Source organism: Tachyglossus aculeatus, chromosome 2 (assembly GCF_015852505.1).
Source record: "Tachyglossus aculeatus isolate mTacAcu1 chromosome 2, mTacAcu1.pri, whole genome shotgun sequence".
Classification (NCBI taxonomy): domain Eukaryota; kingdom Metazoa; phylum Chordata; class Mammalia; order Monotremata; family Tachyglossidae; genus Tachyglossus; species Tachyglossus aculeatus.
This window is the reverse complement of record NC_052067.1, coordinates 128,605,613-128,632,357: the sequence shown is the minus strand read 5'-3', so window position 1 is coordinate 128,632,357 and position 26,745 is coordinate 128,605,613. Positions and strand designations below refer to the sequence as shown.

Genomic DNA, 26,745 nt, shown 5'->3' with positions numbered 1-26,745 from the left:
CATGCAGTCTCTAAAGTTATTCAGTGTCCAGAAGAGCTGATACAGAGGTATATAACAGAAGTCACTTTATCCCAAAACTTCCATACAAAGCTTGTTATATGCAAAGTAGCAGAAATGAGAACCTTACCGGTGGAAGACATGGGGAAGGAAAGTGTACAGGAAAATAATTCTAACATCTTCTGACATTTACTGATTCAAAAGTAGTACTGTAAGAGTTTCCATACTCACCACTGCACACATTTCTAAAAATAGCAATAGCCTTTTCATGTTCAAATTCTGTTCAATTCCAAGAGAAATTCCTTACCCACTTGAAACCCAAGTTCCTCACAAACATTAGCATTGCTTTATACAACTACAACATAATTCACAGAATGAAACTTACAGAAGTTGGTAGATTTTCGGAGAAATCACATTGTATTGATATACTCGAAGTCTTGTCTGAACTGAAATTTCCAGAAGTTGCATCAATCCATTTAGTTTCAGGTGAACCTATAATTTTGGTACCCATACTGGTGAGATTGAGGGTTTTATGCCGAACAAATGGTAAGGAAGGTTGGTCTTTTCCCCAGTCTGATTGGCACATGGAGATTAAGTAATGAGTACAGACAAATGGCAAAGTAGAAAAAAACAGTTACTGAAAGTACATTCAAAAAAGAAAACCATACATGCACAAAACAGAATGATGGATCAGGGGGTGTTTTTAGTGTTAGAAGCTTTTAGTGCCTTCATCGATCGACCACCTTCCCAAAACATGCAGGGTTACGTCAACAGATGAGTGCCAAAAGATACTAGCAAATTTGCTGAAATTACCACCGTTCAAGACTGGGTGTTGAACAGTTCATGTTTTGAATGCAAATAGAATTTTCCAATGTTCAGCAGGGCCTCCTGTTCAACTACGGCATGCCAAAAATAATTAGAAAGCACTAACGGGAGGGATATAAAATTTCCTTGGGAAACAGTCTACAGAAGCTGATTCCATTTGTGCTTCTTGTTGTTTTATGCTGTCGAGTCATGTCCGACCCATAGCGACGCCACAGACACATCTCTCCCAGAACGCCCCACTTCCATTGGCAATTGTTCTGGTTGCATATCCGTAAAGTTATCTTGGTAAAAGTATGGAAGTGGTTTACCGTTGCCTCTTTCCACGCAGTAAACGAGTCTCTGCCCTTGACTCTCATGCCGCTGCTGCCCAGCACAGGTGAGTTTTGATCTGTAGCAGATTGTCTTCCATTCGCTAGCAACTGCCCAAGGTAGGAATGGAATGGGTATGCCTCTGCTTGACTCTCCCTCCTGCAATCGTGACTGGTTGTGTACTGGAAACTCTCCAGGTGCGACCCTGAGAGGGGATTTGTGCTTGGGCTCATACAACTGTAGACAGATTTTACTGAAAGATTTGGCAATTCTCAATGCTCAGAGTGGTTTACGCAACTGAGATACAACATTTTAGGCCAGTCTTTAGAGGGTAAATGAATTCAAAGATTAGATGGTGGCATAAATAAGTGTCTCCTGGTATAAGAAAATCAGTAAATTTGCTAGTGAGTTAGACAGAACATTTAAGAAAGGTAGAGTTTGAGTTTTGTTACAATACCTATCTCACTACAAAGGGCCTATTGAGACAAAATGTGATTGCAGTGAACAGCAAACGGTCTAGGACTTCTGCCAGGAGATCGAAAAGAAAGCTAATTCCGCACACAGGTATCTGGCAAAGCCACTTACCATTCTTCCCATATCGTCTGATATCCATGACCAGGTTTCCAGTTTCTTGGGCACTAGCCATAATATCTTCCCATTTATTTGTATCTTTTTGTGAAAACTTGGTATTGTTAATAGCAACAATTTCATCATTTACTTGCAGCTGAGATAAATCTGCTGGGCTACCTAGATGTCATAAAAATTAAGTTAATTCCTTATAACAGGGAAACCTACAAGACTATTGCAGCCATGGTTCTTAAAGTTTCAATCACATTCACAGATGGAAAGAATATTTGTAATATGACAGATCCTCCTGGCAACAACTGTTATTTATTGGTTTACTCCAGGGAAAGACTATTGCAAGATGACTGACACAACTGTTAGATTGTTCTAAAGACCTCTGAAATTTTTGAGTAGGACTCTTCATTAATGCTAGGATTATTATACAGTTAAAATTTGGTGGCCAATTTTTTCCTCAGTGAAATAATGGGCAGTCTAAAAATCAAGCCCAAAAACATTCATGAGAAAATCCAGAGAATAATAATGCCCAGACCCCAATTAGCCCAAATGAACATATCACGATTCCATCTAAAAATGAAGTGTTTTCCACCAAGCTCTTGTTGAAATTTATATTTTCATGTCAAATGGAGTCTATTAAAAACATTTTTCAGGGGGATAATACACTATCACTTGAAAACTGTATATCCTGTAAGGAAAATATCATACATTGGTTTTTTCCTGGTCACGCTTCTTATATAAACTTCATAAATATGAATTTAGCTAATGTGTTAATATTGCTTAGCTGTAAATTTCTGAAATGTACCTGGTTCAACTGATTCTACAAAGGTTCCAGTAAGTTCCCATTTGACTGTAAATCCGAAGTCAGTATTATTCCCCGGTTTCCGGTGTATGTTGATCCTCATATCACTGTACTGATCCTGAAAATAAAATATGACACTAACATATCAAGTATCATTGGCACCTTACCTGGAGGAAAGTCTATCCACTAAGTGAAGCTACTCGGTACACATTTTAATTATCTAGCAACAGCCTAATTAAGAACACACTTGTTTGCTTGCTTCCCTATCATTTTGGTTGAACAATGTATCAACAGCATACCCATTTTCCAACTCAACCTGTCCCCTACCCAAAATGTGGGCTTTTCATTAACACGAATTATTGCCTAGAAAAAATATGTCTAACCTAGGATTGAAAATGGCAGTTTCAAGAAGCATTTGGATAAATTAATAAATGCGAGTTCCCTAATGTTCGTTGTGGGCAGAAAATGTGGTGTTTGTTATACTGTACTCTTCCAAGCACAAAGTACAGTGCTCTGCACACGGTAAGCACTCAATCAAGATGATTGATTGAATGAATGAATGAATGAATGAATAATGGGAAGAACAGCATGGATACAGAGGGGAAAAATTAGGGGTTTTCAATGGTACATCCCTAATACTCGGATGGCAGGCAATCCATCAGATGGTTTCTCAAAGCACTGTCTTGCCAAAACCCATCACCCTGTCTTGGGCTGGATGGACTATTAGTCTGACTCAGTAACTGCATTACTTATGTTTTTATATAGAGAAGCAGCATGGCTCAGTGGAAAGAGCCCGGGCTTTGGAGTCAGAGGTCATGGGTTCAAATCCCAACTCTGCCAGTTGTCAGCTGTGTGACCTTGGGCAAGTCACTTAACTTCTCTGTGCCTCAGTTACCTCATCTGTAAAATGGGGATTAAGACTGTGAGCCCCCTGGGGGACAACCTGATCACCTTGTAACCTCCCCAGCGCTTAGAACAGTGCTTTGCACATAGTAAGCGCCTAATAAATGCCATTATTATAGCAAACATGACTATAAAAATAGCTAGTCTGAGGGGTAAGAAAAGGTCCCAAGTTCTTTACAGATATTAATTCATAAATATTCTCATGAAGCATGGTATGGCCCACTCAAGTAATTTCTATAGACTTTGAAGATGTGGGGTTAAATGCACACTTACACGTCTCCTAATAGTATTGATCTGCAGCTTCTAAAGCATATTAGGGTTAATGACATTATTAATATTTTGAAACTCCATTAATAATCTGCCCCAGCAGATTGTTCCAAGAACTGCATCACTTGAAATGGACAATCTACAGTATTGATTTTTCCCATAGAGATGTTGAAAGAAGTCATTAACTATACGATTACTCAGAAGCAGTGCAGTCTAATGGATAAAGCATGGTCCCGGGAGTCAGAAGGATCTGGGTTCTAATACCGGCTCCACCCCTAGTCTGCTGTATGACCTTGGGCAAGTCACTTAACTTCTCTGTGGGTACCTCAGTTACATCATCTGTAAAATGAGGATTAAGACTGTGAGCCCCATAAGGGACACTGACTCTGGTCCAACCTGATTACCTTGTATCTACCCCAGCACGTAGTACAGTGTCTGGCACAGAGTAAGCACTTTACAAATACCTTAAAGAAAGAAAAGCAAATTCTTAATTGCACACAACTCTAAAATATAGCATTGGAAAAAGAAAACTTTCCTTGGTCAATTCTAACTGTTAAACTGGGAGAAGTTTCCTTGTAACTATTTGAATTATGTTGTTAAAGGGATCAATTTAGTGTCCTATGAACACCATAGTTCAAAAGCTTCATTTTAAATTTGGTTCTACCACTTATTAGCAATGTTTCTATTTACAAAGAAAGGGACAGGCCTAAAATAAGTCCCTGGATAATTCAATTATTTTTTAAGGTATTTTTCCAAATATATGCTTATAAGTTTAACTTTAGCAAGATATTTTGGATAACTTGTAATTGCTTCCCTGCTTCAGTTTCCCAGACTTTCAACTAGGATCAAAACATACTCTCAAAAAACAATTTCAAGAAAAACTAGAATTATATTGAAAATGATTGCAAGGGCAACTAGAACAATACGAATAAAGTACTTCAAGTTACCCTTCAGAAAGAGAGTAAAAGTCTAACCCACAAGGAGATTTCAATATAGAGGGAGAGACAGATATCAAAATAAAATTTGAAATATAATAATGATAATAATAATGATAGCATTTATTAAGCGCTTACTATGTGCAAAGCACTGTTCTAAGAGCTGGAGAGGTTACAAGGTGATCAGGTTGTCCCATGAGGGGCTCACAGTCTTCATCCCCATTTCACAGATGAGGTAACTGAGGCCCAGAGAAGTTAAGTGACTTTCCCAAAGTCACACAGCTGAATATTGGCAGAGCCAGGATTTGAACCCATGACCTCTGACTCCAAAGCCCATGCTCTTTCCACTGAGCCAGGCTGCTTCTCTAATATATATACATCTATTCCTCGCAGACCCTTAATTCTATATAACCCAAACGGAGCAATCCATAGGAAGCTATTTTCAATATTTCTTAATGATAATTACCAAATTCCCAAATATTTTAGATTCATTATATATGGAACTAGAACTACTGTTTGTTTTCAAAGTTTATGGTAAGAATGATGAGGTCTGATCCATGTGAATATGCCTGAAAATGAGGCTGACAAAAAAATTATGTATTATCATCACTGTTTTGCACTCTGTGAACATAACTGAGGTCCTGGCTTCATTAATGTATTTGTCCCAGGCCTCTACCTGGGCAAAATTTTGGACAGAAACCCTCCATGACTGTAAGCTGTGAAAAATCTTCTTTCTCCTCTTCCCTACAACAGGATTCCATATTTCCCTGACAGAATTAATGTTTTAGAAGAAGGTGCGGGGAAAAAAAAATAATCTTTGGGGCTTACTGTAACCTCAGACCATTGTAATAATAATAATAATGATAATAATGGCATTTGTTAAGTGCTTACTATGTGCAAAGCACTGTTCTAAGCGCTGGGGGGGATACAAGGTGATCAGGTTGTCCCACATGGTGCTCACAGTCTTTATCCCCATTTTACAGATGAGGTAACTGAGGCCCAAAGAAGTTAAGTGACTTGCCCAAAGTCACACAGCTGACAAGTGGTGGATCGTGGATTAGAACCCATGACCTCTGGCTCCCATCCCATGCTCTTTCCACTGAGCCACGCTGCTTCTTGTTGTAGGAACCATTGTAGAAAATTTTCATGTTTTCAGTGGTCCGAACCAAACATAATTGTCTTTAAATCACTATTTCTTTTATACAGTAGAGGGTGTAGAGGGTATAAATGGGAAGCATCATGGCCTAGTGTACACAGCACAGGCGTTGGACTCGGAAGGATGCAGGTTTTAATTCCAGCCCTGCCACATGTCTGTGCTCTGTGATGTTGGGGAAGTCACTTCACTTTTCTGTGCCTCATTCACTTCATCTGTAAAATGGGAATTAACACTGTGATCCACGTGTCCAACCTGATTAGCTTGTATCTACCCCAACACTGAGTATGGTTCCTAGCACACAGTAAGCACTTAAATAATACCGTAAAAAAAGGGTGATTTAGGACAGTAATGAAACGATCATTGCCATAGAGTACTGTTGCATTTTTTATTATTGAGAAAAGTTTTAATGTATATGTTATAGAAATTGTTTTAATTTCATAGTATATTATTTCCCTCTTAAACAGATTTAATTTCATTCAATAAAGATTAGGCTGGGTAGGGAGAAACTTCTAAAGTATATGAAAATACTCACACAACCCCACATTATTGTGAAATTTTAAAACAGGTTCTGCGACTATTTTTGCTGAGGATTATAGTTGGTGGCCATGAGAATGGGCTTTCCTTTACGGGAGGTTGTGAAATATCCTTTCAAGAAGATCTTGTTTTGTTCTCCGTCTCCCCTTTCTAGACTGTGGGGCTGTTGCTGGGCAAGACCGTCTCCATATGTTGCCAACTTGTACTTCCCAAGCGCTTACTACAGTGCTCTGGACACAGTAAGCGCTCAATAAATATGACTGAATGAATGAATGAATCTTTTGAGAACCCTATAGATACCCATCTGTCCAGTATATTTGAGCCCTGTCTGGAGGCAGGGGGATGAGCTACTTGACTCCAGAGGCGATAGCCTTCACTTCTGAAGCAAACTCAAACAACAGATCCCTCGGTTTTCCAAACACTACTTCAAAAACAGTTCATTTTAAATGCATTCTATCACAGTGATCGACAACGGGGCTGCTGTTACAACTTCCTAAGGAAATGCTGAATGGAGCTATTGTTTTAGAGCATTATATGAAAATGTTTGCTTCATATGCATGTGTCAGGTAGCCTACACTGTCATACACTTAAGAGTGGCTGAAAAGACCAGTTTGGGACTTACAATCCCCGTGGCACCACACTGTGCATAAGTGCTGGTGAGTATAGTGTCTGGCATGATGATGATGATGACTGTGGCATTTGTTAAGCATTTACGATGTGCTAAACACTGTTCTAAGAACTGAGTTCGATAAAAGGAAATCAGGTAATGATAATAACAGTGATTATGATATTTGTTAAGTGCTTACTATGTGCCAAGCACTGTTCTAAGCACTAGGAGAGATACAAGGTAATCAAGTTGTGCCACGTGGGGCTCAAAGTCTTACTCTCCTCATTTTACAGATGAGGTAACTGAGGCACAGAGAAGTAGTGTGACTTGTCCCAGGTCACACAGGAGACATGTGGCAGAACTGGGATTGGAATCCACGTCCTCTGACTTCCAGGACCGTGCTCTTTCCACTGAACTGCCCTGCTTCCCAACGTGTTTTGGGGGTTTGCCCCAACTCTACATTATCACACCAATTACATACTCAATTCAACTAGCTCTCCTGGAAAAAAAATAGTTTTAAAGGTAAGTTTTTTTCATTTCATAACCAAGGTGTAATAAAACCATTTACCAATTAAAACTTAGCATGAAAACTTAGACAATTTTAACCTTCAAAAATCCAGGGAAAAAACCCCACACCAGCCACGTTATGTACTTGTTTTATCCACTATGAGGGTCACTGAAGCTGCTGCCACTATCCTTATCCAAGGGAAAAATGCACTATTCCTTCAATTGTACTTATTGAATGCTTACTGTTTGATGAGCACTGTATGAAGCTCTTGGGAATGACACCCATTCGAGCAAGAAACAGACAGAAAAAGGAAAGAAGCAAATCCACGACACTGAATATTTTACTTTCCCTTTTACTGTTCGTCTGCTTGTACTCTGTGTTCTGACGAGAATGTTAATTGGTCTAGAAAACTAAATAAAATTAACTAGCCATATTAATTAAAAAGTATCATTTTCCTCTCTATGGAATTCCAACTTCAATAGCTGAATATACTGAATATTCGTAATATCAATCAGACAATGATATTTATTGGGTGTTTACTGAACACTTGGGAAAGCGTAATACAGAGTTTATAGACACAAACCTTGTCCGCAAGGAGCTTACAGACTAGAAGAAGAGATAGGCATTAATATAAATAAATTATGGATACATTCATAGGTGTTGTGGGGCTGAGATTGGAGTGAATATTGAGTGCTAAGAGGGTACGGATATAAGTGCATTTACTTAATATACTGGCACTAAATATATTTAAACATGAAATATACTTAAATATACTTCTGAAATAGGGGTACAGTTAATTGTCAAAGGTCTTTTAAACAATATTTTTAGCAATAGTTCCCAATTTTAATACAATAGGAACACCCATTCCTAATAGTCCCCCTAAACTTTTTTTATTATTTTTCCAACTTGACTTGAGAATCAATATTCACTTCTAATCACTATTTATTTCGTCTACTTTTCAGTCTGCTACTATTTTAGGATTAAGACTAAACCGTGCAATTTCTATTTTTTTTTTTTATGGGTTAGTCTAAATGTTACCATGTTGAAAAAAGCTTACTCACAGGAGAAAGCAAAAGTTTCAGATTTGTGCCAAAGTTCAGAGTTCAACCCAATTACAAAATTCATATTGTGAAACAGTGCAAAGAATGTGGCCACATCTCTGTCACCAGAAACCACACACCTAAATGGCCAGCGAGATCCTAAATCTCAATTTGAAAGAAGAATTGCAGAGCAATTCTTATTGTGTCCCATGTCCTTGAGCTGTGGCAGCTGGGACCTCTTAGTGGCTCCCAAAGAATCTTTGTTCCTTATCCCTAATTCCTGGTAAAAGGTGGCTGAAGGTCCTGAGCTGATGTGTAGAGAGCAAAATCTGCTCCAAACCCCAAAATCTGGTTCTTAATGTTGCTAACAATAATTAAGGCTAGTTGATGTCCTCAACTGTTCTCAACTCATACGTTTTTCACCCTCCTAATGCACACCTCTCCCTCCACTCCAATACCACCAGACTACAATTCTCCCCATCTTCAAAACCCTCCTAAAACCCCACCTCCTCCAGGAAGCCTTCACCAGTTAACTACCACCTTATTCACGTCAACCTAGAAGATACCCTTAGTGCTTACGTAGTTATATAATAATAGTGATATTTGTAAAGTGTTTACTATGTACCAAACTCTATACTAAGCATGGGGATCAGGTCCCACATGGGGCTTTCAGTCTAGGTTAGAGGAAGAACAAGTATTGAATCCTCAGAGAAATTAAGTGACTTGCCCAAGGTCACACAGCAGATAAGTGGAGCTGGATTAGAATCTAGTTCCTCTGACTCCCAAGTCTATGCTCTTTCCACTTGGCCACAACGCAGAGAAGTAGCATGGTTCAGTGGAAAAGAGCACGGGTTTGGAGTCAGAGGTCCATGGGTTCAAATCCTGGCTCCGCCAATGGTCAGCTGTGTGACTTTGGGCAAGTCACTTAACTTCTCTGGGCCTCAGTTACCTTATCTGTAAAATGGGGATTAGGACTATGAGCCCCACATGGGACAACCTGATCACCTTGAAAACTCCCCAGCGCTTAGAACAGTGCTTTGCACATAGTAAGCGCTTAATCAATGCCATTACTATTATTATTATTATTATAGTTATTCATTAGCAGAAGCAGTGTGAACTAGTGGAAAGAGCATAGGCTTTGGGGTAAGAGGATGTGGGTTCTAATCCCGGCTCTGCCACATGTCTGCTGCATGACCTTGGGTAAGTCACTTATCCTCTCTTGGACTCAGTTACCTCACCCATAAAATGGGGATTAAGACTGTATGCTCCATGTAGGATAGGGCCTCTGTCCAACCCGATTGCCTTGTATCTACCCCAGTTTTTAGAACAGTGCTTGACAAATAGTAAGAGCTTAACAAATACCACAGTTATTATTGATACATAGTATATATGCATATTGAATATTTATATGTTTATTGGAATTCTAAAGGTTCCTTTGGACATAAAAGGGTTTTGTCAGCAGTGTCCATATGTATATACCTCACAATGTGCAACCCCCCTACTTGTTTGCTTACTTACTGCATCCGCTGCCCCAGTGAGAACACTACTGACAAGGATGAGAGTGAATTACGCTGTGCAAACCACTAGTCCTGTAATCATCAACTTCAGGCAGGTTCTCGGTCCCCAAGTCTTTGTGACTGGACTGAGGTCTCTGCCTCACTTTAAGGAGAAACCCCATCATCACAGTCAATTATTTATTTGGCTCTTTCATCCTATGTTCTCCTACTACCATTTAGACCTTTGTTCTTCCTCCTGCTTCCACGATTAGCAAAACTGTTTTTGTCTTGCTTCCCCATTAGATTGTAAACACCTTGAAGTTAGGCCACAGGTGCCTTGCCACTGCTGAACTCTCAGAAGCACTTTGTACAGAGATCTGCATTTTAGGAGGCTCGCATAAATATCAGCGCTTGGTTGACTCGCTGTAAGGCAAATCAACCACATGATCTACTATATTACTACAGAATGCACCTCAAAATTTCGAATTTTATCACAACCAAAATCACATCTAACTTGGAGAGAACTGGCTTGGAAAAGCTCAAGGGTTAAGAAATAGGGATTCAGGCTTCTCTCGTTCAGATTTCTCCAACTGGGTCTCTATCTTATCCCCGTGCTGGTCCTCAGCTAGGCTTTCTGAAGCTGGCTCTCAGGCAGGCAGTGATCTCACCCATCATCATCATCAATCAATCGATCATTGGCATTACTGAGCACTTACTATGTGCAGAGCACTGTACTAAGTGCTTCAGAGAGCACAATACTCACAAAGGACTGACAGGCATGCTCTCCATCGTCAGGCCCACTGGTCAAAAGTTGGCCCTGAAATGATTTTGGTTGATCACTTTGAACAAGTATCAGAGTCACTGACCAATACACATCCTGTCCTGGGCTCTCAAGGAATGGGGGACAGGGTAGTGAGGGCAATTCGGAGACACAATTAGTCCAGTGACCCAGCTCTCTACAGCAGGGTTTCCAACTGGCTCTGTGGCTTCTTCTTTCCAATAACTGTGGTATTTGTTAAATGCTTACTATGTGCCAGCCACTGTACTAAGTCTTGGGGTAGATAAAAGCAAATCAGTTTGGGCACAGTCCCTATCCCACACCAGACATCACACAGTCTTAATCCCCATTTTGACAGATAAGGTAACTGAGGCACAAAGAAGTTAAATGACTTGCCAAAGGTCGCACAGTAGACAAGTGGAGGGGCCTGGGTTAGAGCCCTAGGTCCTTCTGGCTCCCAGGCCCGTGCTCTATCCATTAGGCCATGCTGCTTCTTGTTCCCTAGCATGATTATTCCCAATGATCTTTCCCACTACAAGATTTTTGAAGGCAAGGATCTTTACTTCTAGTGAATTCTCTCAAACATTTAGAACAGTGCCTTGCACACAGTAGGCACTCCAAAAACACTACTGATTAACTCAACATGTACAAGACTGAGCTCCTTATCTTCCCTCCCAAACCCTGTCCTCTCCCTAACTCTCCCATCACTGTGGATGGCACAACCATTCTTCCCATCTCACAAGTCCGCAACTTTGGTGTCATCCTTGACTCCAGTCTCTCATTCACCCCTCACATCCAAGCCGTCACCAAAACCTGTCGGTCTCACCTTCACAACATCACCAAGATCCACCCTTTCCTCTCCATCCAAACCGCTACCATATCAGTACAATCACTCATCCTATCCTGAACTGATTACTGCATCAGCCTCATTTCTGACCTCCCAACCACCCGTCTCTCCCCACTTCAGTCCATACTTCACTCTGCTGCCCGGATTATCTTTCTACAGAAACATTCTGGTCAGGCCACCTCCCTCCTCAAAAATCTCTGGTGGTTGCCTATCAATCTGCATATCAAATAAAAACTACTCATTATTGGCTTCAAAGCTGTCCATCACCTTGCCCCCTCCTACCTCACCTCCCTCTCTCCTTCTACATCCCAGTCTGCACACTCCACTCCTCTGGTGATAACCTCCTCACTGTGCCTCGATCTTGCCTGACCCATCGACCTCTGGCCAACATGCTACCACTGACCCGGAACACTCTCCCTATTCAAATCTGCCAAACAATCACTCTTCCCCGCTTCAATGCCCTACTGAAGGCTCACCTCCTCCAAGAGGCCTTCTCAACCAAGCCCCCCTTGTCCTCAACTCCCACAACTTCCACGTCACCTTAACTCGCTCCCTTTGCTCTTCCCCGCTTTCCCGCCCCACAGCACTTATGTATATATGTATATATATCTATAATTCTATTTATTCATATTGATGCCTATTTACTTGTTTTGATGTCTGTATCCCCATTTTTAGACTGTAAGCCCCATGTGGGCATGGATTGTTTGTCTCTATTGCCGAACTGCACTTTCCAAGTGCTTAGTACAGTGCTTTGCACACAGTAAGTGCTCAATATATACGATTGAATGAATGAATGAATACTACTTTGGATGTCAAATTCACTCATTCATTCAATCTTATTGATTGAGTGCTTACTCTGTGCAGAGCACTGTACTAAGCGCTTCCCACAGAGGCTACTGTCTGAGCCTAATTCAATTTTATTCTATTAGTACCTATGACTGAAGAATGTTAGATTAGCGATCCAAACAGTCACTGAGGTTTATAAGTAGTGTGCAGGATGATTATTTACAGGTTGCTAGGGATAATTACAAATGCCCAAACTCACCTGTGATTTCAAGTCCTCTGGCTGGGAAATATTTCTCATTTCTGAGGAGACAGAAGCTTTAATGGGGTCAAGGAGAGAAGTCAACTCTGATGTAGCAAAAGAATATTCTCTAGTCTGGTCTTGGGAAATGGAAGTGACAAAAGGTGGAGGAGATGGCATTCTATTCTCTTGACCTTTTGTTCCCTCATCCTCATCACGTTTTGTAGTCGAGCTGGACAGAAATGGGTCTGAAGTTGGTTTTGAAGAGGAGATATTTGCTGTACTATTTGGAGAACTCTTGGTTCTTTCTGAATTTCCATTATACTTCCAGGCATCATCCATCTAAAATGAAACCATAGTCATTATGTTCACATACTCTTGAATCTTCTCCTATCTTATCTACTCTCTTCACCCACTAGACTTTAGCTCACACTATTCTTTCCTTCCAAGCCCATCTTCTTACTGTAACCCATTCTCGACCCCCCCACCTCCATCCCCTTCTTCAATCTGTTCCCAAATATGAAACTCCCTGCTCCTCAAATATGCCGGACCATAGTTCTCCCCATCTTCCGAGCCCTCTTAAAATCCCAATTCCTCCAGGAAGCCTTCCCAATTAACCTCCAACACCCCCAAAATAAGTGAACATTATCCACTCTGTTACTTCAAATGGATAGTCTTGTGTTATCACGTAGTTCTTGTTTTCTCCTGTTCCCATTATTTGTGAACAAATGTGTCGACAAATTCATAATATTGTAACTTCCTCTAGGGCAGAGAACATATGGTTTTCTCTTGCTCTACTCTCCAAAGCACATTGTTTTGAATAAAGTAGGCATGCAATACAAAACTCTGATTGTTTGATTCTCTTTTTTTGCCTTTTTCCCATCTAAATTTTAACATTCCCTGTCCTAGCAGTGTGTAAGAGCTTGAATGCAAATCCTACTTTGCCTTTATTCTTCTCTTTCCTGCTACTCTGCCATCACACATATCAGGTGCTCATTACTATTTATATTTGCAGAGACAACTGATGCCCTACCTGGAAATTTTTAATATGGATGAAAATGTGTATTCTCCAAGATTTTATTTTTTAGTAAAAATGTAATGCTATTAGGATTCTATAATACAAAAACCTACGGGAAAAAAATTCTGATTTCCCAAAATCAGCTCGATATGATCAAGTGGAAACACACTTCCTCAAGAAATCACATGATAAATTGTTAGTTTTGAAAACCAGGCAACGTTTATATTCAAAGTTCCGACTTTCCCTTGTAATCTACTTAATGTTCATCTTCCAAACAATGCCACTCTACTCTCATAGATGTCAGAGCAGATTTGAAGCATAGAATTTCAATTAAAACTCCAGTATCACAGTAAACCTACTGTAACTATATATTTGTAGTTACGCACCCGCATGGTAATACAAAATTGTACAGAAGTTCACTGTCAAGTCATAATTCAGGAAAACTCGCAATTATTAAGAATGCAGAGGGTTTTACCGTATAGGATCTGGGCAGCGAGGAGATTCCTCTCGACTGGGAACCAAAAGGTCTTGGGGTGACCACAGACGTTAACCTAGATGTATCGGTTTTCTGGTAACTTCTAGGGAGAGAAGCTGAAACTCTAGCTGATCCCATTTGCGAACTCAGTGAATGGAGAGAAGACAAAGAGGCTGAACTCCGCTCTCCTGACAGGCTTTGGGGAGGAAGCTGAAATTCAGCTGTTGCAGAGTTCTCCATCTTGGAAAGGTCTGAAGGCTCCTCTTTACCACTTTCTGCAGGGAAAGTGGCTTCCTTCTCCTTCTTTCTCTCACTGACTTCTCTCGCCCCGACTTGTGCAGGGAACGGAGCTTCTTCAGTGAAAATGTCATCGTTAGAAGAGTACATCCTCCCGTGCTCGAGTCTTCTCTGCCTCTCACTGTTGGATTCTTCTCCTCTTGTTTCCCTTATGCAAAAATAATTTGTTACCACACAACCTCTGACCAACCGTGTGGGAAGGTAGAGTCAAAGGGCTTACTCAGGTAGCAGGCTAAACAAAATGTGAACTGCTCCTTTCATAAAAAATTCAAACTCTTCTCCAGGAGGTGACAAGGGAGAGGGCTAGCCACAAAGCAGTTTTCCTTTCAAGCCACAAGTTAAAAGTGGCCTGAAACTGCTTATATTCTCAAATTCTAAATATTTACCAAGGTTGATCACTGTTTCAGTGAAAACATTTCCTGGATGATTTTAAATACTTCAAGAGCTAGAGCACGTTGTGTTTGTTTATTTTTGGTTTAAGGCACTATAGGATTCTTTTCAGCATTTTTTTCTAAAGCCCACATCTTAATTGATAAATGGCCACAACATCAGTATTTTTTTACTGACAGCTGTAAGCACAGCTTTGGGATGTTTTTTAATGAGTTCATTTTTTTGACCCACATTTTCTAATGACAACTGCTGTTTCGAAGCTTCTATTACAGGCACGTAGGTATCTCATTTCACATATTTGAAGAGGAGTTCAATGCAAAATAATTACAGATTCAAATGTTTCATTATCATTCAAAGGGGGTTAATGAGGGAACTTGCATTATTAAACGCCCTCATACACTTCAGAATGTAGCACACCACTTTGTAGTTTACCTTATTAAGTTTAGATGAACAGCTCGGTGTATGAATACTTGTTTACCTTGGCCACAAAGAGGGTTTTGTTAAATATTAACTGACAGCTTACTTCCTTTCTTACATTATTCTTTAGACATATTTACCTTGCTATCTGGCCTATAAATTCCATTGAGTTTCTTTCACTAACAGTAAGCATTTAAATTTAAATGTGACCTTTCTCTTCCGATGTTTTGTAAAACACAGGGAAACACTGACTTCTGCTAATTTTTTAGAGGAAAATTGCTATTGTATTTCAGTCAGTAGTATTTATTGTGGGCCTGTTAAAATGTGAAGAAAGATCGCATTAGCCATTAAATCGTATTTATCAGTAATCACATTTTTCAGTTAAGGATATAATTTCAGATAGATTTAACAGATTTACTCTAAATGTATGTACACATTCATCTATGGATTATAGATGCAACTAAGCAGAATCATACACAGTACGTTTATTCAGATACTACTGTTCATAGCAATCGTGTACATGAGGCAGCAATTGTATTTTGAAATACTTTTACAATTATATGAGCTGACCTTACGATTTAAATTAACATTAAAATAAACAACTATTTTTAAAAGGAAAAATCAGAATTAGATTTTTTTTTAAATCAGCAGCTCAAGTTAAACTTGTTGAATCTTATGTCGTGAAGAATCAGTTTAGGAAAAACAAGCAATCTAGTGTTCATTACCTTGCTTGCTGCATTTCTTTGAATGTTTTAGGGTTTCTCTCAGTCTTCTCAAGCACTTGCTTCTCAATTTCTTCTCTCTCTTCCTTTTTCTTCTGCAGATCTGATGTATAACTTTTTCTGCGATTTTTCCATTTTGCCAGGTCCTACCACAGAAATGGCATTAGCACAGTACACCTCCCTTTCTAATCCTCTGTTTAAAAGCAACTGAGAGTATCAGTGTATCCCATTACATAGCCCAAACTGTTCACTCTATATGCCAAAGTGTCCTAATTTTGCTTTATAGAGCCAGCGCTTCTGTGCCAATACTTGATCTCATCTGTCTCCCTGCAAAACCTGACCTAAATGTTTCTACTTAGACCCTACTTCTCTTTGAGTGTTAAAGTGGTCTTACGGCTTGAAATGATACACGAAGTCAGAAGGGCCCAAACTTCAAACCAACATTCCATTTCATCATGAGGCAGCAGAAAGGTTTTAATTGAACTCCAAACAGTTGAACTGTTCAATAATAAACTGGTGCTGAGAGCTCAAAAGGTGGCAAAGTGATAGTCCGGTCTCTGTCATTCAGGAAAATACTAGGGACATTCATCACCATTCTGTCAATCCACCACCCTCACGCACAGCAACATCTAGAGAAGCAGCAAGGCCTAGTGGAAAGAGTACGTGCCTGGAAGTGAGAGAATCCAGGTTCGATTCCTGGCTCTGTCTCTTGCTTGCTGTGAGACCTTGGGCAATCATTTAACCTCTCTGGGCCTCAGTTCCCTCATCTGCAAAATGGGGGTTAAATACTGATCTCCCTTCTCCTTAGACTGTGATCCCCACATGGGACAGGGACTATGTCCGCCCTGATTAACCTGCATCTACCCCAGCTCTTATTACAGTGTATGAAGGCACATCTCCTCCAAGAAGCCTTCCCTGACTAAGCCCTCCTCTCCTCTTCTCCCACTCCCTTCTGCATCACTCTGACTCACTGCCCGCATTCATCCTCCCTCCCAGCCCCACAGCACATATGTATATATCTGCTATTCATTTATTTATTTGTATTAATGTCCGTCTCCCCCTCTAGACTGTGAGCTCATGGTGGGCAGGTAATGTGTCTGTTTGTTGTTGTATTGTACTCTCCCAAATGCTTAGTACAGTGCTTTGCACACAGTAAGCGCTCAATAAATTTGATGACCCAAATACAATGACCCAAAGTCAGCACTTAACAAATACTGCCATTATTATTATTATTTGGATCTAATCCGTCTGCCAAAGTGGCCGTTAGTTCAGGACCTGGCAGGACCACTGGAAGAATGTAGGTCTGGTCAAAAGAAGTCTAGAGGATGTTCAGGATGGGTAAGTCCAAAGACTAGGCTGGATTTGAGTTTGCTCGAAAAGACTGAGAAACCAAGCCAAGTTTCTGGAGCCCACAGGAACAGAGCAAACTTAGAACCAATTCTCCTAGTGTCACCCCATGCCAGTCCGGAGCCCTCACTGGCATAGACTCGCACCCCTAGAGGAGCATCATCACCACCGGAACAGCACAGTGGGTGAACCAAAACACCCTTAGCCCGATGAGACCAATGGGCATAAGGTTATACAACTTGAAGTATTTAATTTATTTTATTTTCAATCGTATTTCTTAAGTACTTACTATGTGCCAGACACTGTACTAAGCAAGATAAGCAGATGTCCCACACAGGGCTCACAGTTTTTATCTCCAGTCTACAGATCAGGTAACTGAGGCACAGAGAAGTGACTTGCCCAAGGTCACAACGCTAACAAGTGGGAGAGCCGGGATTGGAACCCAGGTCCTTCTGAATCCCAGGCCCACGCGCTACCCATTGGGCCATTCAAGTTGTCGCATGTGTCCTGGAATTGCATACGCCGGATGACGGAGACAGATGCTTGGATGTAAAGGATAATCAGGACGTGAATTTATTTATCTGCCAGGTAGCAATGTTAAATTTGGGTCTGGCTAGTATTCCCACATCAAATTTCTTTCAAACGTTGCTCTGCAAAACTGCATGTGGACATATGATAACCTGCTGGAAGTGAAACTTGCTGGTAATTAAAAAAACACATGTAGAATTTGGAACTAGAAGTGTATTAGGGTACCTACATAAGCTTCCAAATATATTGTAGCTCCATCTCAAACGACTCAGCTTCCCTGGCTCCATCCAGGCCCAGATTCAGACATTTGGCCATTGTGAGGCAAGGAAAAATGAGCCACCCCCTCCTGCAAGCTGCGTGCACATGAAGCGTAGCTTGATGTTATAGCAAAGTCTGTCCAAGCCCCCAAACCCAGAACATTTCTTCTGGGGGGTTCCTTGCTATACTCTTCTTGCTCCAGAATAATAAATGATGATGATATTTACTAAATCCTTTAACTGTGTGCCAAACACTGTACTAAGAGCTAAAGCAGATACAAGACGAACAGGTTCGACACAGTCCCTTGTCCCACAAGGGACTCAAAGTCTGTTGGGGCTGGAGAAGAGACACTGAATCTCCATTTTACAGATGATTGAGGGCCAGACTTGGTAGGTGACTTGCCCAAGGTCACAGAGTAGTCATGTGGCAGAGCTTGGATTAGAACCCAGGTCTCCCAACTCCTAGGTCCGAGCACGTTTCCACTAGACCGTACTCCTTCCCTGTATTTTCCACCCAGGATCTCCTTGCAAGCAGGGTATTTTTTGTTTCAATGAAATTTGTTAAGAACTTACTATGTGCCAGGCACTGTACTAAGTGATGGGGTAGACCCATGTTTCTCAGGTTACATGGTCCATCTCCCACATGGGCCTCACAGTCTGCATCACCATTTCCCAGATGAGGTAACTGAGGCACAAAGAACTGAAGTGTCTTGCCCAAGGTCACACAGCTGGCAAGTTGGGCTGCCGGGATTAGAATCCAGTACTTTCTGGCTTCCAAGCCCGTGCTCTATCCACTAGCCCACCCTGTTTCTTCAGCTTCGGATGGCCTGAGCCTCTTTGAGTTTTCAACCACCACGGCTCACTCCAGCGAGCCTATTCTCAGGCAATGCCTCACTCGCCTGTCATCCGAGGCCAGCCCTGGCCTCATCTTCTTCACATTTTCATACATGTCAAGTTTTCCCTAGATGTTACTTGAACCTTTCTTCCCCCTCTAGGGTCAGCGTGGCTTAATGGATACAACACACCCACTGTTGGGTAGGGACTGTCCCTATATGTTGCCAACTTGTACTTCCCAAGCGCTTGGTACAGTGCTCTGCACACAGTAAGCGCTCAACAAATACGATTGATTGATTGATTGATTGATTCTAACCCTAGTTCAGCCACTTGTCCGCTGCGTGGCCTTGGGGATGTCATTTAACTTCCCTAGGCCTCAGTTACCTCATTTGTAAATGGGGATTAAGAGCTTGAGCCCCATGAGGAACAGGGACTTTGTTCAACCTAATTAACTTGTATCTACTCCAGCACTTAGAACAGTGCTTGGCACATAGTAAATGCTCAATAAGTACCATTATTATTATTATTGTTGTTATTATTAGTCATCCAAAAGGTAGTTTACATTCATATGGCCTTTGATGTCAACTTCTCATCATTTTCATTTGTTCCCATCCACCCACTTCTTTCCAGACACAATCAGGAGGAAATATACATCATGACTCCCAACCCACGTTGCTAAGGTCTCAGAGATAAGGATTACCCCTGGACCAGGAATTCTAAAGAGCACTCCGAACAGGGGGTGGGGTTGGGGGGCAGATCTTTGCTTCCAGACGAGTGGATGATGTGGTCTAGTATCACTCGTGTCCCATGGCTTAATGAATACAGCACAGGCCTAGGAGTCAAAAGGACCCAGTTCTAATCACATTTTTTTTCCATTTTTCTCCTGGTACCTTGGGCAAGTCACTTCTCTGTGCCTCATTTACCTCATCTGTAAAATGGGGATGAAGGCTGTGAGCCCCATGTAGGACAGGGACTGTGTCCAACCTGATTAACTTGCATATGACCCAGTACTTAGAACAGTGAAAGAAGATGAAAGAAGAAGAAAGAAGAAAGAGAAGGAGAGGGAGAGGGAGAGGGAGAAGAAAGGGAATGAAAGCGATAAACACACATCTGAACACAACTATGTGTACCTGTGACCAAATGTTCATCAGTAAAGCTACTTACATCTTGCCATTGTTGATCTTGTTCTTGTAGCTGGGTTTTTAATTTTTGCATCTCCTCATAACGCAAATGGCGCAGGTTCTGCACCTCTTCCGCATTGACATCACTCATAGATTTACTCCTAGGATACAAAATACACTCACACTGAAAGAAAAGCTCACATTACCCAAGTCAGATGTTAGAAGACCAGCTTTCGATGAGGAAGCAGGAGCTGAATGCCTCAATTTGTACCTGGGATGGGAGCCCCGCTTTTGTGTCTCCTTTATTCCCCCAGGCCCCAGACTCACTCCTTACCCAGTACCAACTCCTCTTGCTTTCCCTCAGGTGTGGGGGAGGAGAGAGATGGAAGGAGATGAAAATGGTGGTGGTGGAGACAGTAGCAGCTTTTCATTCCATGGTCCACCCTCACCTGCCCACTTGGGTCTTTGGTTTTCCAGTAATTGGGCAGAATTGAACCAAGACTGGATTGCACACTCATTGTGGGCAGGAAATATGTCTGTTTATTGTGATATTGTCCTCTCCCAAGAGCTCAGTACAGTGCTCTGCACCCAGTAAGTGCTCAATAAATATGACTGATTGGCAAGACACTGGCCAGCAGCCCTCCGTTGATCTTCAGACAGCTAGGCTGTTGCAGTGAACAGAACAAAGGGCCATAGTAGCAGCAGCTGAGGGGTCAGGATGAGGTGGAGAAATTCCGTTACATCAATGGTCCCTTGGTCCAAGTGCAATCAATTGAATCAATTTCATTTACTGACTACATACTGCGTGCAGAACACTGTATTAAGCACTCGGAAGGGTTGGATCAACTCAGGAACCTACACTTGGGGACCTCCTTTGAGTCGGAGGAAAGAGAATGGAAATTTACCCCTCCTCCTCTAACTCCGGAGGACCCTAATAAGGTGGTTGAAGTGTGGGGCAAAGAAAGGGAGTAGTTACTTTGGGTCCTTTCCTTCTCCTCATCCAGATATATCACTACATTTAAATGCTTGTTAGATCATCTTGGTATTAAACAAATACCTTCACATCTAGAGAGAGAAAATTGGTATCATTCTGAAAACAGAGAACTAGAATCTAGCACAAAGAACACGTGTGAAATCTGCTTCTAAAAATAGTTCAGTCCGCTAGAAAGGTTGATGTAGACCACTTTTCAAATGGTCCTAACTAAATTTGCAATATTTGAGAAAATATTTCTTATATTGGAACATCAAATATCAGCACATTTCTTCTCCGCCTGCCACCTAAAAGGAGATTCTTTAAAGGTGTGGCTTCTCTTTCAGGGTACTCAAACACTTGAGTGATTATCTGATATTTCTACTCAAGTTCTACTGGGGTTCAGGGCCTGAAAATCCACTAATAGTTTTTTTTAGCTCACAGATGAGGTAAATGAGGTTTAGAGAGTTAAGTGAGTTGACCAGGGTCACACACTCTCCCAAGCGCTCTGCACACAGAAGTGCTCAATAAATATGATTGAATGAATGAAATGTTGCTTCTACATGGTTTTAAATGAGGCTTCAATAGGATCAGGAACGCATACTGTGCCTGCTCATGTTTAAAACGCTTCAACCAACAGTGGGGAGACTCCTTCTGGCACACAGCAGACCCCAAAGAGTTCAGGCATAAGAGCTAAGGAACAGCCCAACTCCAGGATCCAGAAAAAGGTTTGGCTCCAAAATAGTCTCATAATTTGGGGCAAGACTGTGATGAACTTGGAGAGATAATAACAGAATAAAGCATCCCTGTATTTGAGGAACTGCTATTAAGATTTCCGTCCTCAAAATGGGGAAGGATTACAGCAGTTCAGAATGTTCTTCCTTGACAGAGAGGAAGCAGTACACAAAGACAGGCCATTTGCATAAGTTACAATTCCATTTCTAAAAGTATCCTTTGAATCTCTATCCCTTACACTTTACTTCACAGTCCACCCAAAGGTCATATTTTCAGAGAAGTCTATCATTTCTGTCTTTTGGTATAAATGAATGTTAATTATTTCAGAATTGAATTCAAGGAGATTCACAGACGGTGACTAGGGTGGGTGAGATCAATCTATCAGAGGTATTTACTGAACACTTACTGTGTGCAGAGCACTGTTCTAAGCACTGGGTAGATACAAGATAGTCGGGTTGGACACAGTCCCAGTCCCACATAGGGTACTCTCTTGGGAGAGTAGTACAACTTGTACTTCCCAAGCGTTTAGTACAGTGCTCTGCACACAGTAAGCGCTCAATACATACAATTGATTGATTGATTAATAATAATAGTAATAACGATGATAGCATTTATTAAGTACTTACTATGTGCAAAGCAATGTTTTAAGCGCTGGGGAGGTTACAAGGTGATAAGGTTGTCCCACGGGGGGCTCACAGTCTTAATCCCCATTTTACAGATGAGGTAACTGAGGCACAGAGAAGTTAAGTGACTTGCCCAAAGTCACACAGCTGACAATTGGCGGAGCTGGTATTTGAACCCATCACCTCTGACTCCAAAGCCCGCGCTCTTTCCACTGAGCCCCGCTGCTTCTCTACAGAGAGTACAGTACAACTGAGTGGGTAGACAGGCTCTCTGGCAAGAAAGAGTCCTCTGCTTTACAAATGTGTTGCCACAACTGTATCATCAGGTTTTTACCCCAAAATGGAAAAACTTTTCCAGGTTAAGTTTTTGCCGCAGACAGTCATTCTTCTGGGAGGGCAAAGCAGGCAAATCAGCCAGTTTCTGAAACTCCTCCTTTCCACTGGGAGTGAAAGAGTCCCATGAGGTAGAGTACCTGAGGGGGCACTCCCAGCCTTCCTCCCTCTTCCCAAAGGAATGAATTTTGGCAACTTGGGATGGGGAGTATAAAAAGACCAGAACAACCCCTGCTATCTGCTCCTTAAACCACTGTCCTCCACGGACAGAGCTGGGGTCAGTGTCGGAACCAGGAACCAATCAATCAATCAATCAATCAATCGTATTTATTGAGCGCTTACTGTGTGCAGAGCACTGTACTAAGCGCTTGGGAAATACCAGTTGGACCACTACATCTTGGGTTCAGATCCGGGAAGGGAAGCATTCAAAGAAGCAGAACTGCTCACGTGGCAGGAAACTCTGCTCTCTTTTATGTTCCCCTGTCCCCAACCTCAAGTCTGGGATTTCCCAATTAAGTCACACCTGGAGCCCCTCAACTTTTTATACTAGTTTGGCACAAATGTGCAAAGTTATTTATGCATTTCTGGAAAACGTGTATCTAAACTTTGGAGCTTTGTAAATATAGACTCCTCCTGACCAATCATTTGCTGGCTCTCTGATGAAGTTCAAAGTAAGGACATGATTATTTATGTTTGCAACTGAAACATCTCATTTCCAAAGCTAAAGGCAAGATTATTAATTTACTACGTCTCCTCTGGGAAGCTAACTGATTCTGCTTTTGATTATGTAAGTCTTGACTCAAAGACATTTTTACATATATATTTTGATTTTGTATGTTCTATTTTGCAAAATTGGTTTATGTTAATCTAGTATTAAACATATGTGTCTTCATTATGTCACATTCTAAATTCACCTTAAAGTAATCCTTAACATTACTCACATTGCCAGAATATTTGTCTCAGTGACATATTAGAAAATGACTTCTATAAAGCTTATATTAAATTCTGCTGACAGCATTAATATATACCATATAATTTTCAAAGTTAACAAAAGCGTGTTAGACAGATCCATGCAACATGAAAGCATGCATGTGTGAAAATTCCCACACACACTGCATCCAAATAGGCAACCAATTGACATGTGATGACAGCCAAACAAAAAGCAAGGCACAATTATTAAGTCAGTATATGAAGAGGCATTACAGTAAGTTCTTTACTTGAATGAAATTCTCACTCCAGAGGTAGCAGGAATGTCATTACACAGGTGGTTGTTTGCACTAAAACATGATTATTTCTGAAGGTCATGCATTAGCCAAAAATTTTCTTATCAATAATCTAACCTAAATATTACACAAATTGTGTGCTTCACTCTGAGGATAGAAAAAAAAACCCTACCAGGGCCAGAACCTCAAAAATTTGGAAGTAAGAAAACTTTGTTTCTGCTAAATACCACCTAGAAAATATGTAAACTTTAAGATCTCTGATATTTGACTCTCAATTTGATTCTCGGTCCCACCAAAACCACAAACTTACTGTGTTGAAGCAGAAAAGTAGGATCTTGATCATTCTGACAAACAAAAATAGATTTGTTTGAACCACTTATGTTTTTTAAGTGATAATATTGCTGATATTACTTTGTTAAGGTGTGTTCAGGCTTTACAGTTAAAAAAATTTTAAAGCTTTTCAATGTGGTATGAAAATATTAACTTGAAAAAGAACTTTGAAACGAGTAAAATAGCTTCCCCAAAAAAAGTGAGATTCTCAAATACTGAGATGACTTGCCCAATGTTCATGTCAAACACTCAAAGTGTGCCTTTGTTCATATGAACCAAAAGGTCTTTAAACAAGTTATAATTCTATTTATTCTGACAGTTTTGATACCTGTCGACATGATTTGTTCTGTTGTCTGTCTCTCCCTTCTAGACTGTGAGCCCATTTTTGGGTAGGAACCGTCTCTATATGTTGCCGACTTGTACTTCCCAAGCACTTAGTACAGTGCTCTGCACACAGTAAGTGCTCAATAAATGCGACTGAATGAATGCAGAAGTTTCATTTTAAAAACACTATGCCCATGTTTTGGGCTTTTCGCTACGCCATACCTGTCTTTCACAGGTAGCTTTTGAAACCTTGCATTTTTAGTATGATTTAAAACTCTCAGAACTGCTTCATGACCCTGAAAAGCCCAAGAAAGTGTTGTTGTTGCTTTAAAGGTATTTGTTAAGCTCTTACTATGTGCCAGACACAGTCCTAAGCGCTGGGGTGGATACAAGCTAATCGGACTGGACAATGTTATGTCCCACATGGGGCTCATCTCCTCAATCCCCATTTTAAACATGAGGTAACTGAGGTACAAAAAAGTTAAGTGAATTCCCCAAGGTCACACAGCAGAAAAGTGGTGGAGATGGGATTAGATCTCAGGTCCTTCCAACTCCCAGGCCCAAGCTCTATCCACTAGGCCATGCTAATTCTCTGGTTCTCTTGTTCCCGGAATAAGACCCCTTTTCCTTAGCTCCCCCTCCCTTCCGCATCACCTTGACTCACTCCCTTTGCTCTTCCCCATCTCCTTGCCCTGCAGGAATTATGTAAATATGTATACATCTATAATTCTACTTATTTATATTGATGCCTTTTTCCTTGTTATGATGTCTGTCTCCCCCTGCTCTAGACTGTAAGCCAGTTGTGGCAGGGATTGTCTCTCTTTATTGCTGTATTGTACTTTCCAAGTGCTTAGTCCAGTGCTCTTCATAAAGTAGGTGCTCAATAAATATGAATAAATGAATGAATGGTTCAGAAGGATGCCCAGATTGTCAAGAGGGGGTGCGGAGAAACATTTTTGAAAGCTACTCAATCGATTTTTATTTATTCATTCATTCAATCGTATTTATTGAGCGCTTATTGTGGGCACAGCGCTGCACTAAGCGCTTAGGACAGCACAACACAAAAGAGCTGGTAGACAGGATTAAGGCAAAAATTAACCCTCTACATATGCTCTATTTTGGCCATAATGCAAGTCACCCAATAATTACTGAACTCGGGATTTCTGCCTGTTTCACTCAACCCTCAACCATGAGCACATTTAAAAATCTTAATAAGAACGAACTGTTTCTTTTCAGATGGCTGGGATTTTGTGCAGTTACAGAGCTGGACTCAGAGACAGGGTTACTCAGGTACTTACATTACAAATTTTCTCAGTACTGAACTTCAGAGCCTCATGCACACTTCCCAGCCAAGCAACAAGGCCTTGACGGGCATGCGTCCGTGGTAATGACACAAAACGCATAACACAAACATGACAGAAAACGTTCCATCATCACCAAAAAACTTACCCATTTTCATCAGAAATCTTTTGAAAGAGTCTGAGAACCAGAAAAATCAAAGGTTAAAAAAAGGATTAATTTTTGTTATTCTGGTGTATGTGGGGTTTTTATGTAGCAATGGACAAAGCTTAAAGGCTTAGGTGGTTGATTTGGATAATCGTCCCAAGGTTTCCATAGTTATCCAAAACTTAGTAGAAATCAGGTCTGATCAAAATTTACACAAAACTTCAAGCGCTGTACTTAATGAACCAGCAATTCTGCAATTGCTGAAGACAAAGTTCTTATTTTCGCCTTCATCTAAGTTGAGTTTAAGTCAGGTCAATTCTGATCCAATCCAAACCAAATCAATTTGTCCACCCATAATCCAAGCACATATAATAAACTAAGTACTTCTAAAAATACACAAGTGGCTGCACACATAAATGCACCCTAAATCATATCACATCTAGCCATAATTACATACATATGAAATTCAGTAAACATTTAGAACTTGGGCAGCTTAATGAATGCAACATGCACATTTCAACATTTCTCAAAATTTGCATTTAAAATGAGAAAAGCTTTAAATTTAAAAGAGTTACAATATATACAGTACTCAAAAAAGCCTGGGTCAAAACCAAAAATAAAGGAAAACGCAGTCTGCAATGCCATATTTTAAGAGAAAGAACTCACACCCAACTGTACACCTAATTTACCCAGCAGTTTCTCATAAACAAAGAATAAAGGCATTGTTTCCAAAATGCGTGGACATTGG

The 26,745-nt window shown here is 40.8% G+C and overlaps 1 protein-coding gene and 1 non-coding gene across 2 annotated transcripts in view; both read right to left on the bottom strand.

The window, feature by feature from the left end:
• The window catches only part of LMO7 (LIM domain 7), a 326,368-nt gene that overhangs the window by 33,798 nt on the left and 265,825 nt on the right, over window positions 1–26,745 (bottom strand). The window contains exons 11-19 of the mRNA XM_038762998.1: window positions 26,001–26,030; window positions 20,057–20,174; window positions 15,930–16,072; window positions 14,101–14,545; window positions 12,629–12,949; window positions 10,722–10,847; window positions 2,516–2,630; window positions 1,717–1,878; window positions 383–489 (exon numbers count right to left, since the gene is read on the bottom strand). Of these exons, the coding sequence (XP_038618926.1) occupies window positions 383–489; window positions 1,717–1,878; window positions 2,516–2,630; window positions 10,722–10,847; window positions 12,629–12,949; window positions 14,101–14,545; window positions 15,930–16,072; window positions 20,057–20,174; window positions 26,001–26,030 (1,567 nt within the window). The remainder of the gene's footprint in view (window positions 1–382; window positions 490–1,716; window positions 1,879–2,515; window positions 2,631–10,721; window positions 10,848–12,628; window positions 12,950–14,100; window positions 14,546–15,929; window positions 16,073–20,056; window positions 20,175–26,000; window positions 26,031–26,745) is intronic.
• On the bottom strand, window positions 1,209–1,346 carry LOC119924438. The gene has a single exon (XR_005449151.1). It is a non-coding gene; the product is annotated as a small nucleolar RNA SNORA7 (small nucleolar RNA).